At 41.0% G+C, this 14,197-nt stretch overlaps 2 protein-coding genes across 2 annotated transcripts in view; both read left to right on the top strand.

The window, feature by feature from the left end:
* LOC108014962 (uncharacterized) overlaps positions 1-14,197 on the top strand; it is a 62,291-nt gene that overhangs the window by 9,845 nt on the left and 38,249 nt on the right. The gene's annotated exons all lie outside the window — the stretch shown is intronic.
* LOC136116545 (uncharacterized) lies at positions 7,544-12,790 on the top strand. Its single transcript, XM_065863201.2, has one exon. It carries the CDS (start codon positions 7,544-7,546, stop codon positions 12,788-12,790), a length of 5,247 nt encoding a protein of 1,748 aa, XP_065719273.2.

Here is a 14,197-nt window from a genome sequence, read left to right on the forward strand (position 1 = left end):
CATAGCTTACTCATAATTTATTATTATTTATATAATTATTAATATAATATTTACTGATAGTTAACTTACCATTTAAAAAATAATAGTAAGATAATTAACATTTTATTTATGGAGACTATCAATTGCAAGGCTTTTATTTGGCTTATTGACTAGATAGTTCAATTAATGTATCTTTTTTGGGGCTATATATCCCTTAAAACCCCTTTTAAATTTAACATTTCTTTACGTGGCAAGAAGCTAGCATCTTTGTTTTATTGGACTAATGGCTCGAAAGTTTAAACAATAAGTCTTCCTTTGTGGCTATGGAATTCCGAACTATTTCACTCTAGTTTTTCCACAAGGTTTTCCCCCAGGTGAACCGTGGCTCCCCCCCGGGATCATTACACCAGAGGGCTAGCTAAAAATTGGCAAAATATATTGAGTGCTTTGTGGAAGCATCTGCGGTCTGGTCGGATGATTTATAGACTGTAACCATGCATGGCTCTCTTTCGGGTCAAGAGGGGGGGTCATGGTGCACCGATGGACCAAAAACAAAAGAAACGGAAGGGAAATTCAGGAAAACAGGATGGGGAAAGCGAAAGGAAGCGGCCGACTGGCAGCCGGGAAAAGGCAAACAAAAAATTGCAGTGAAGCAACAATATTTTCACTGCATCCCCAATGCAGGCAAAACAATCAATGCCCTGCTAGTGTGTGTGTGTGTGTTGGCCAACTTGGGTGTGGCCGGAAAACTAAGGCTTTAACAGTTCCCCACCCCCAGCACCCCTAAACTCCGGAAAATGCGAAAAACGGGATTCAAGAGTTGGAACAAGTGGGTCTATCGCCATTTGTGGAACTTCAATTAACAAAGGCCCAAAAAGGGATCCTGTGAAAATACACTACTTGTGCAGAGCTTTATTATATATTAGGAAATATCTAATATTAATATTATTAAATGCTTGCTATTGCCAGGGAAACAAATATTTATACTTTCTTAAATGTTATAATTAGCTTTTGAAATATAAAAACAAATAGTTATATATATAAATATTATTATTCATTGCAAATATACAAGCATGATATAAATTACGTTTGTATTTATATGTGTAAATACATTAACATTCCAAATGCGAGTATATCATTAATATTATTATTAATTAATCATTCATTCAAAAATTCTTGGCCATTTCATTGCTTCTGCCAGCGGAACAATTAATAAAATTCTTATTTACTCCCATTGCTCTTCAATAATTATATTGAATATTGCTATATAAATATTGGATGATTTCATTGGAAATATAAAAACATGATGCTAATTAAATGTGGTATTTATTTGTGTTTAAATAACACTTCAAATGCCAGTATATTACAATATAAATATTTAAATATTATTAATAAAACTCTCATTAAATAATTCTTAGACATTTCATTGCTTTTGTCAGCGGAATAAATATTAATTAAATCTAATGTATTCACATTTCTACTTTCCCTCATATTATGATTAATCTATGGCCCCAATATTGCTATACAAACATTGGATGTAATTTATTGGAAATACAACACACGATATGAATTTGTTTATTATTTTTGTGTGTACATTACACTCCTATTTCTCAGCTGTCTGGGAATTTCGTTGCAATTTTCAAGCGATTATATATAATTCAGATGTGCGCGAACACACACACACTTGTGATGGCCGCGGTGCGGTCCTGTTTCCGTTTCCGTTTCCGTTTCCGTTTCCTGTCCGCTGGCGTTGCCATTATGATTTCTATTATTCGCAAACTCGGCACAAAAATTGCGCTGAAACTGGAGTGAAATAAAGATTCAGCTTAGGAGGAATGATGATGATGATGATTATGATGACGGTGGATGATGACGCCGGCACATCACGTTGGGGACCCGCACATCTGGAGTATTTATGGGCGTGGTGTGTATGCGAGGCCATAAAGCGCACATGGCCCCCAGGAGTAAGTGGTCAGCTTGGAAACTCGGGACCTGGAACCTGGGAGCCTCAGAGCCTCGAAACTTCGGAGCCTCGTATACTTGGCTGCACAGATACTTGGAACCTCGAAAAGTAACGAAGGCGAGGAGTCTGACAGGTGACGAGAGCTGAAGGACATGTGGGCCATGAATGGCCAGTGGGTGGCCCTGCCCTTATAGCCTTAACCCATGACACCCAGCAGCCACTTCAGTTATCCAGCGATTCGCACAGGGAGCCCGCTCCGATGGCTGTCAATTAATGACCCATTTGGCCAGCCAAGGGTTAAGGCCTGCGGTGGTGGGTGGCTGTTTCTATTTAAGGAATTGCTTCTGCTATTTTTCCATCCGTTCAACATGCACACACAAATAAAATAATGGGTTAGAGGTCCACAAATTGGTATACACAGCATTTGAGCCTCGAGAAAACATACTTTGTGTTTAATATGAAATGAAATATGAAAACCCTCTTTTTGCTGCTTCGATTATTAAGACACTTCCATAGTATTTGCACAACTAAAAGCATTTTAATCTTTAAAGGGTTAGTATGACATTTATTAGTAGCAATTTTTGTGGTTTTTTAATCGTAACTTGGTCAAAACGAGGCGTACAGCTGAAATACTGACTGTTTTGAGCAGCCAACAACATAGGCTACCGATCCCTATCATTTTTCGGGAAATTAATTTTTTGACCAAAGTTTGTCTTTGTTTAAGCCGTTCTTTTTTTTGCGAAAATCGGTCAAAAATTAAAGTTTCCAGAATTGAATGCTAATCGATTGGGAATTTAATTACGAGCCCAACGAGGTATGACATTCCCAATTCCGACATTATTTCGCAAAATGATTGCCAAAAAAACTTGATTTTTTGAATCGGAAAAAGGGTGGTGGTGGTCAGACAAAAAAGCCCTATTTTTTGAGGTTTTTTAATCGTAACTTGGTCAAAATGGGACGCACAGCTGAAAGACCGACTGTTTTGATCAGCTAACAACCTAGGCTACCGATCCGCATAATATTCTAGGAAATTTATTTTTTGACCAAATTTCTCATTTTTTATAAGGGGTAACATCGTCTATTTTTGCGAAAAGCGGTCAAAAATTAAAGTTTCCTGGCTTGAACGCCAATCGATTGGGAACTTAATTACGAGTTTAACGAGGTATGGCATTCCCTATTCCGACCTTATTACGCAAAATGATTGCCAAAAAACCTAGTTTGTTTGGGTCAAAAAAAGGGGTAGAAGAATTTCAGACCAAAATAGCATTATTTTTGGCAGGTTTTCAGTCGTATCTCGGTCAAAACGCGGCGCACAGCAGAAAGACTAAATGTTTTGAGCAGCTAACAACCTAGGCTTCCGATTTCCATAACATTCTGGGAAATTTATTTTTTGACCCAATTTCACATATTTCATAACATCGTCTATTTTTGCGAAAATCGGTCAAAAATTAAAGTTTCCTGGCTTGAACGCCAATCGATTGGGAATTTAATAACGAGTTTAACGAGGTATGGCATTCCCTATTCCGACCTTATTTCGCAAAATGATTGCCAAAATACCAATCCAAATTCGGTTCGCAAAGAACGAAAATTACTGGGCATCTAATGGTTGGTATTGAGCTACATTTTCCACCTAGAATACACGGTGCCCTCTGACCTGCCTATCTGCACTCTTAGGCCGTGTGCCACAAGTGTCGAAAAGTGTGCGCACTCCAAGCTTTTCAGGGGGTCCTCGTCCTTTGTCCTCCCCCTTTTATTTCTCTTACCCGTGGCCAGGACACTTGACAGCACTTCGTTGCCAGTTGTCCGCCTCCTTAAGACGACTCTTGGGCGAAAAGGGACGAGGAGAGCGGGGAAGAAGTTTGGATACCCCTTATATAAGAAATATTTATGTTTTAAAGGGTTCTTGGACGTGTTTTAGGATACACTGACCCTTAGTCCTGTTTTTTAGTTAAGAATGATTTAATATATATTTCTAATAAATGAACATGATTTGTTTAGTTATCTCCAAGTATTTTAGAAAAAATATACCATGTACTCCATGTATAAATTTTTAAGTGTTACTAATCCAACTTAATAAAGAGTTGTTTTCATGCTAAAACTGGTATTTGTTATTCAGCAACAGCTAAAGGATTTATGGTGAGGATTATTTTTAACCTTACTTTTTTACTTTAACATATTTTGGGATACAATTTTCCCAGACCGATTTGTTTTAGTTAAGTGAAAAAAATATTAAAAGAATAAACAAAAATAATTAATTATTATTTACTTTTAATATTTAATAAAAATACTTAATAACGTGTCTGTGGCATTTCCAAATAAACATTTCCTTTTTGTTATGAGTAAGCAAAAGTGTTTTGCAAGTGCTGGCATTTTATTATCTTTAAACCACCCTCAAATGCAAAAAGTTAAATGTGTACACAATGTGTATGCTAAAATAGAAGAAAATGGTATTTATTATCCAAACAACAGTTGGATTTTCCTTGCTTTTGTGGCTTCTTTGATTTAAGCCGAAAATTCAGCAGCAAAGAAACCACCGAAATTGAGCAACTGCAATTTCGTCTGCCTTTCTCCAATTAGAAGAATCTCAAGGCGAAATTCTCAGGGAATTTCTGTGTGTTAGTGTGCGGGTAAGGTCCTAAAACGCCAGAGGCCCACCCCCCCTTCAAACCCAACCTACGCCCCTGTTTGCCTTTCCTTTCAACTCCTCGCTCTCTAATTGAATATGCATATTTAGCTGTCAGTCATTTTGATTGCGTAACAAACCGAAATGAAATGAAACATGAGGCCCCAAAGAGGCCCACAGTCTGCCCAAAACCCTATCCCCCCTATGGATGGTGACCTTCAACCCCCTTCTGCCAAATAACCCAAAATGACCTCAGTCTAAACGCTTTGCATTTGAGTATCTCGACGACAGATCATTGTCATCATCTTCAATATATTGGCGATGCGTTTATCTATAGCCACAAGTGTACAGAGAAAAAACAAAGTGAACTTTAGAGATAAACTAAAATTTAAAGCCTAAATGTAACTATAGATTACATATACATATTTAAATTTAACGTTTTGGTTGATTGCTTAGTTTGGTAAGCACTAAGCGCTGAAAGTTAGTGAAAGTCAGTAACAAAAAGAAAGTAAAATTCGAAAACTGAATGCAAATACAACATCAAGATAATAGATTTTTAGAGAAATGTATTGTTACTGATTGATTGCTTAGTTTAGTGGAAAATATTAAACACAATAAAAAAGTATTGTTATAGAATTTGATGTGTTCTCCAAATGGCATGGAAATCCATTTTCCCGCCCTGTACAATTGTTATAAAATGTTCAATAACACTCACTTGGCATATATGCCAATTAAAATGGATAATTGAGCATTTCTGCAGCCTACATTTCGGAGCACTAGACAATTGACAGTTGATAATGCATTTTAATTGCCGAAATATGGATGGATTTGCTGTGAGGATGGATGGTTATGTAATCGCAACTCCATTTAATCATCGATACTTCAATTTTCAGACAAAAGTGGGCGGACAACTAAGGACATCTAATTATGAAAGCCCATCAGAATGGAAAACTAATTGAGGTATTAGCAGTTAATTTAATGGAATGTATAAAGAGCTTGTTAATTGTGTAGTTTTCGTAATTAAGGAATTTCCAGACCGTTATTTAATATATTCAACGTTTTAAATAGCTTGTGAGTTTTTAATAACATTTTAAAGGGCTTTCGATTTTGGTTTTTCGCTTAAATTTAAATCAAAAAGGTTTTGCCCAAGCTAATACAATTTAAAATAAAAGTAAAATTCGGTATAAACAAATTTGTAATATCCTTTAAAACATACCAATAATTATTTAATTAGTCTTGTAAGTTTGTTGGCTTAAATTAAATTAAATTAAATCAGTACAAGGAAATTAATATTGAAATATTAGTAAAATTCTTAGAAAATAATTGAATACTCCCAGAGAATAGTAACCAGCTTATATTTTACTATTCTCAAATCGACTCGCAGTAGTTTCCATTTATTTACTTATCAACTATATCTGTTCATTTCATAGCAATTTCCATTTCAATTGATATGTGAATCCCCTCGCCTAAACTCGCGTTGAGTTTTGTTTCCATTTTGGATGGTTGGTTGGTTGGTTGGTTGGTTGCTGTTTGCTGTAATTATAATTGCCAATTTGCAAATTCAATTGACCGCAATTATGCTGGCTACCACCGAAAAATCGCCATGAATAATGCAATGAAAATTGAATTTCGCATTCATTCAATTAGAGTGCGGATGCGAATGCGAATGCAAAGGACAATCGAAATGCCCTTTCCAGGATAATCCTGCAAACCGGAGGAGCCACCACAAACTTACTGCTGGCCATGGCGATTGCCAATAAAATTCTAATTTCATGCAATTAATTCAAAAACACGCTGGCAACAAACAAGAGAGCTCTGGCAATCTTACTACTTTATTGCCACTTGAGTGTTGAAAGTGGAACCCACTTTTACTTTTCCTAACTGGGCAGTGGAAAGGGGGTGAAAAGCGTTCAATTTGCAAAGATCTCCTCTAGCCAGCTGGCATTCCAACTGCCCCCAATCGCCCCAATGGGACTGTAACTCCTCGAGTAATCAACTTAAAAGATATATCCCCGGACGAGCCTGGGGAATCCGATTATTGTGGCATACGAGGCGGGATTTTTGCCTGAAATTTGTTGGCTTTGTTTTCGCCTGCGGCTATCTGCCGGATTGCATTGCCAGTTATTAGGAATTGATTAAGGTGATTGGATTGCAGGATGTGTTTGAGTGGGGAAGGTGATTCAATTTCATCCTAGGGATTGGCAAAAAACTCTCCTTGTTTGATTGCCAAATTGTACTTTCAGGAAGTGCATTGTACTACATCATAACCTTAATGGAATACAAACTTGCAATGGAATAGTGATAAGAATTTTTCATTTCTACTGTTTTACCTATAAAGCAAATTAATATAATGATGGTTAAGCTTGAAAACAGTAGTGAACTTAGTAGGTTCTTTATCAATAAGCCATTTTTATATATCTCAAAATGATATTACCCATTTACCCATCAATTGAATATTCTATTAAAGGCTTTTCGATAGGTGTTGGGGAACCAGACACCCTATACATTTATTCTTGTAAACTTTATCTCTCGCTCGCCTGTGTTATCTATTTACACATACACGCGCATGAAGCGCAGCTTAATCGTATGTACATGCAAGAGCTTTGCCAAATGCATTGCCTCGGTCAGTACTTTTCCATTCATCTCTTACGGTAACGTGTTTACGACTTAATTCAGCCTATTCTTGTAGTAATATACCCAGCTACAGTCAGTCACATTTTTGCTACCAACGCAACCACAGCGCATCGAAATTGATTGTACTAAATTATATATAGAATGTTCGGTGAATACAAATAAAACTCAATTTAAACAGTTACACTTCTGGCGTCTAATTTGTTAACATAAAATTACTGGTCCTTCGATCGCGGATAGCCAGGAAAGCGTTTGTTTTCGGGACATTTTAATTAAAATTAGTACTTGTCAACGGTGATCTATAGATATCTGCATCGTATAGAACCGTCCTCTAAACCTCAATCGTCATGCGGAGTGTGATTCAACAGCGGGGCTTTTGCAAAAGCCAAATCACTCGTGCGCATAACAATGCCACGAAATTTGTGGAAGATATTCAGTCAATCCCGACATTAGTCGCGCGATTGGCCCAGCTACAGGACAACTATTTGCGGTTTGTGCGACTTACGGAGGATTTGTACGCCTACGAGTCTGAAGAGGGTTGGGAAGACCCTGCTGAAGACGTTGATATATACGAGGAAAAACACTACGCTACCTACGCTATTCTCAGTAATACGCTTGAAGATTTAAAGGCTGAAGTCGCTAACAATACTCTTCTTGTTTCCGATCAATCATTCAACACTACTCGCAGAAGCCATGTGGACTTTCAGTTCGAGCGAATCAAGCTCCCAACCTTTTCAGGAAATTATGAGGATTGGAAACATTTTTCGGACATGTTCACGGCATCGATTGCATCAAATACGAATTTCACTGAGTGCCAAAGATTTCACTATTTGAAATCATACCTGTCTGGCGAGGCACTCGCTTTAGTGAAACATATTCCCGTGACCAATGAAAACTACAGTGAAGCCTGGGACAAGTTGGAAAAGCGGTACAACAAAAAACCGCTTATTATCCGATCATTTCTGAACAGTTTTTTAACGCTACCTAGTGCCACAACCAGTAGCATCAGCACTGTGCGTAAATTGGTGGACGGCGCAGATGAAGTTATTCGTGGGTTAAGAGCACTTCAGTGCGATGAACGAGATCCCTGGTTAATATTTATATTATTATCAAAGTTAGATCCTGAAACTCGGCAGTCATGGGCCCAGCGCGCAGAATCTGAAAATTCCAGTGTGACCATCGAGCAATTTCTAACCTTTCTCACATCTCACTGTGACACCTTTGAAGCCTGCCAACTCGGTCGCGCGCCTCAAGCTCGACGATCGGCTGCTACTCATCATGCTGACGCCCACCAGAGACGCGACGACAACAAGTGTTTATATTGCCAGCAGGCTCATCAACTGTACAGGTGTGACCAATTTCTAACCCTGGACATCGCAGCTCGCCGAGAATTCCTGAAAACCAGAAAGCTCTGTTTTAACTGCCTCAGCGCTTCACACATGGTCGGCAATTGCACATCGAAACACACATGCCGGGTCTGCCGCCGCAAACATCATACATTGGTCCACGACACACCGCAGCCTTTTCGACCTGGAGAGCCTAATGAGTCACCTAGTGTAAACACTGGCAATCTGTCCTCAACCTCCCGAGATAGATCATTCAGCACAAACAATAAACTTCGCACTCACGAAGAGACACCATCAGGCAGCGTTCCTCCTGTGGGGAACAATTACACTCATCATACCCTGGAAAATATTCCGTATGCAGGTTCGCAAACCCTATTGCCAACCATTCTCGCAGACGTCGACGACGCTTGGGGAAATACAACAACATGCAGAATGCTCTTAGACACGGGATCCACCATTACTTTGGCATCGGAATCATTTGTTCAGCGGATTGGCGTGCATCGAACGCATGCACGAATTTCAATTCTTGGTCTGGCCGCAAACAACGCCGGTCATACTCGAGGGCGCGCACACTTTAAGCTGCGCTCTCGGCATTCGGATCATATCATCGAGATGGACTCCTTCATTTTGTCCTCGCTGACGTCATCGCTTCCAGCGCAAACTATTGACACATCATCTTCAACCTGGAAGGAAATCTCAGCACTTCCCTTAGCAGATCCGACGTTCTGCACTCCTGGATCTATAGATGTCATCGTTGGATCTGATCAACTATGGTCTCTATATACCGGAGAAAGAAAATATTTTGGTAAGAACTATCCCATCGCTCTCAATACAATTTTTGGTTGGATTATTGCAGGCTCGTACACTGCCTGCGACGACCACATCACTCCGGCCGTGACCCATCACGCGGATCTCGACACGATGGTTCGATCGTTCATGGAAATGGACAATGTGCAACCTAACCAATCTCTCTTGGACTCCAGTGATCCCACAGAGAGTCATTTCGCAAACACTCACACGCGCTCCGAAGACGGGGTCTATATCGTCGAGTATCCCTTCAAGGACGGAGCCCCGCCTATCGAATCAACTCTTCCCCAGGCCACCAACCGCCTAGTCTCATTGGAGCGACGGTTTCGTCGACATCCGGAACTCAAAAAACAATACGAGGAGTTTTTGGATGACTACTTGCAACGCGGTCATATGGAACAACTGACATCAGCAGAAGTAATGGACGACCCTGACACCTGCGTTTATCTACCGCATCACGCTGTCATCAAGCAGGATAGCCTGACGACCAAATGTCGGGTGGTCTTCGATGGATCTGGAAAAGACAGTTCTGGAATCTCCTTAAACGACAGACTTCATATTGGACCACCGATTCAGCGGGACTTGCTCGGGGTTTGCCTACGTTTCCGGCAGCACCGATATGTTCTATGCGCAGATATTGAAAAGATGTTTAGAGGGATTCAAGTTTCTAGGCGTCACACCAATTTTCAACGTATTGTGTGGCGCAAAAATGAGAATGAACCTATGCTTCATTTTCGCCTGTTAACAGTCACGTACGGCCTAGCGCCCTCTCCATTTCTGGCCGTTCGAGTTTTGAAGCAACTAGCTGACGATCATCGCCTCGAGTACCCGGCCGCATCACAAGCATTATCACAAGATGCTTATGTGGACGATATCCCAACTGGATGCGATTCGGTAGAAGATCTTCTGGTTCTAAAGACGGAGCTGATTGGACTCTTAGGAAAAGCGAAGTTCAAACTGCGGAAATGGAGCTCTAACTGCTGGAACCTTCTGCAATCATTACCTGAAGAGGATCGATGTTATGACCCAATACAGCTCACCAAAGGTTCACCCATGGAATCGCCCGTCAAGGTCCTTGGAATTCAGTGGAATCCAGGTCGTGATGTAATGTTCGTCAAATCTACAGAATTCGATCTCAGCATTGTCCCCACGAAACGAGAACTATTATCGCAACTTTCCAAGATCTATGACCCACTCGGGATTGCAGCGCCTACCACCGTGCTTCTCAAGCTCATCTTCCAAGAAAGTTGGACCGCTGTAATACACTGGGACGAACCTATTCCTGAAGCCCTGAATGCACGCTGGAGGGCATTAGTAGAGGATTTCTCGTCGCTGACAAAATGCCAAGTACCTCGGTATATTGCTGCACCCTACCAACACATCCAACTGCACGGATTCGCAGACGCATCCATGCACGCGTACGGTGCTGTTGTTTATAGTCGAGTAGCATCGGATGGGAAGTTCCACATAAATCTCGTAGCCGCCAAAACACGTGTGGCTCCAATAAAATCAGTCTCAATTCCACGCCTGGAATTGAACGCTGCCCTACTCCTGACACGGCTGCTCACTATTGTTAAAGCGTCGTTAACTATTCCTGTTAACAACACGATCTGCTGGACAGATTCGGAGATCGTGCTACACTGGCTGTCCGCACCACCACGGAATTGGAACACATACGTCTGCAACAGAACGGCTGAGATACTGAGCGAATACCCACGTAGCTGCTGGAGCCATGTCCGCTCCGAGGATAATCCTGCCGACTGCGCATCCAGGGGACTTCACCCGTCTAAGCTTCTTGACCACGAACTTTGGTGGAAAGGCCCATCCTGGATGGCCTTGCCACAATACGAATGGCCTCTGTCTACTAGCAAGTTCCGAGTTGATACACATTTGGAGGCCAGAGCAGAGGAACGTCCAGCCAAGCCAACAACTCTACATAGCTTTCCTGACGAAAGTATGGACGAGTTGCTCATCAACAAGATCTCATCCTGGACTCGGCTCATAAGGGTAACTAGCTATTGTTATCGCTTTATTCATCGTCTTCGTTTGCAGCACAGGCCTTATTCTGAGTACCTAACTTCAACGGAACTGCAGGCAGCACGAAACCAACTTCTTCGTCACATCCAACGAAAGGCCTTTCAAAGAGAGTATACGCAGCTAGAAAACGGACGCCAGCTTCATGCAAAATCGCAGCTGATCCGGTTTTCTCCATTTCTGGATAAGGACGGACTAATGCGAGTTGGCGGACGAATCGAGAGGTCGACCCTTAACTACAACGCCAAGCACCCGGTTATAATTCCAAAGAGTTCTCCAGTCGCCGAGCTCCTGGTACGACATTCTCATGTGACGAATCTTCACACTGGAGTGGACGCCACGTTCACAAATCTTCGACAACAGTACTGGATCCTGGGTGCACGAAATATCGTCCGAAAGACTGTCTTTCAATGTAAACGCTGTTTTCTCCAACGCAAGAGCACAAGTAGCCAGATCATGGGAGAGCTACCTGTACCTCGGGTTCAAGCCAGCCGTTGCTTTCAACATACCGGCTTGGATTATGCCGGGCCAATTTCAATTAAAGGTTCAACTGGGCGCACACCAGTGATCGGAAAGGCATGGTTCGCAGTATTCGTTTGTCTAACAACGAAGGCTCTCCACATCGAAGCAGTCACCGATTTAACAACCAAGGCCTTTATTGCCGCTTTTCAACGATTCATTGCTCGGCGATCTAAACCAACTGATCTCTACTCAGACAACGGTACCACCTTTCATGGCAGCAAACGAGTACTCGACGAAATGCGGCTGCTAGCCATGGAGCAACGCAAGGATGAGAATTTAGCAAACTTCTTCGCCAACGAAGGAATCCTGTGGCACTTCATACCGCCTTCTGCCCCACACTTCGGGGGAATATGGGAAGCCGGAGTTCGGTCCATCAAGCTACATATGAAAAGAATAATGGGATCGTCAGCCCTAACCTTCGAGGAATTGTCTACAGTTTTAATACAGATTGAAGCCTTACTTAATTCCCGCCCTCTTTGCTCATCAGGGGATTCTACGTTGGATCCGCTTACTCCAGCCCATTTTTTGACTGGCACTCCCTATACTGCCTTACCGGAGCCATCCCGTCTAGACGTCCCCATCAATCGCTTGGAACGATGGACTCAACTACAAGCAATGGTCCAAGGCTTTTGGAAACGCTGGCATATGGAGTACCTAACCTCTCTGCACGAGCGCACCAAATGGCAACTGGAAGACGATAATTTGAAGGTCGACACATTGGTAGTGCTTAAGGAACCAAATCTACCTCCATCGAAATGGATTCTAGGACGTATCCAGGAGGTACACGCCGGACAAGACGACAAGGTCCGAGTTGTTACCGTCAAAACCGCCCAAGGAGTCTTCAAGCGGCCAATTACCAAATTGGCGATCTTGCCCCTTTGCTGAACAGCCGTTCAGGGGGGGCGGTATGTTGGGGAACCAGACACCCTATACATTTATTCTTGTAAACTTTATCTCTCGCTCGCCTGTGTTATCTATTTACACATACACGCGCATGAAGCGCAGCTTAATCGTATGTACATGCAAGAGCTTTGCCAAATGCATTGCCTCGGTCAGTACTTTTCCATTCATCTCTTACGGTAACGTGTTTACGACTTAATTCAGCCTATTCTTGTAGTAATATACCCAGCTACAGTCAGTCACATTTTTGCTACCAACGCAACCACAGCGCATCGAAATTGATTGTACTAAATTATATATAGAATGTTCGGTGAATACAAATAAAACTCAATTTAAACAGTTACACTTCTGGCGTCTAATTTGTTAACAATAGGTAAACGCAAAAATTCAATTCAATAGGTAATTAAATATATTTGAGGGGTTTACTTTGAGGACAGGAATATTTGAACAGCCAAGAAGTGGTCGGCTTAAATATCTTTGGCCCAGAACACTCGTAAGTACATGGGGGCAAGAAAGTCACGAGTGTAACACCTCTGGGCCGAACCCTTTAATCCGGTTAGAGCCAGCTACATGCACATGCATACATCATAAATAATTGAGTTAACCATCGGTGTTTTTCCCCCACTTGCTCTTTTTCTGGCTTATTCTTTTTTCTTCTTTTTTGGTTCGACAACATGACAAATTTATCCTAAAGTTAATTCCCTCACTCAGAACAGAAGCCCCGCGCCTGTGGCTGCTGACCCCTTTGCCTCGTCTCATGAACTTTGGCCTGTGGGTACGATTGAGGGCGCACAAATAGGGCTTAGAATAGAGGAATAATATTTTAAAATTTTTGCATATTTATATCTGGGTATTTAAGATGTTTACCAACATATTTTCATAATTACTAAAGAGCTTTGTACTATTAAAATATATTTGAGTAAAATTAAAGAATATTAAGTATAATTAGAAAGAAAGCCTAATCAGAAAAGAACCATTATTCGCATTGAATCCGTGGAGTTTTTTGAATTTTAAGAAAAAAAGTTAATGCTTTTTTTGTAATTTATAAAATTTTAAAGTTCTAAAAATCATTGTGAATATTTTTGTATGCGTATGCAAGCACTTCAAAGCATTTCAATTTTGTAATTATAAGAAATTTAGTCCATTTTTTTTGTGGTCTGCTGTGTTTTTGTGCGAGTCAGTTGGGATGTTGTTCATTTTGCTGGCGATGTCCCCGGCTGGGCGCAATTCGTATACATATTGATGAATATGTATAAATAAATTTCTATTGATTTTTCATTATTTATATTTAATAATAAATAAGGCAAGCAGCAGCCCTCTCGCTCGCACTGCCCTTATGGCCCGAGTGATGTTTTTTCCGAAAGTGTTGACACACCTAAGTTTGAAATTGAG

Source organism: Drosophila suzukii, chromosome X, assembly GCF_043229965.1.
Source record: "Drosophila suzukii chromosome X, CBGP_Dsuzu_IsoJpt1.0, whole genome shotgun sequence".
NCBI lineage: Eukaryota > Metazoa > Arthropoda > Insecta > Diptera > Drosophilidae > Drosophila > Drosophila suzukii.

Bases quoted from the DNA above. Each gene is read 5' to 3' on its own strand.
- LOC136116545 (XM_065863201.2), top strand. From the start codon at position 7,544: ATGCGGAGTGTGATTCAACAGCGGGGCTTTTGCAAAAGCCAAATCACT.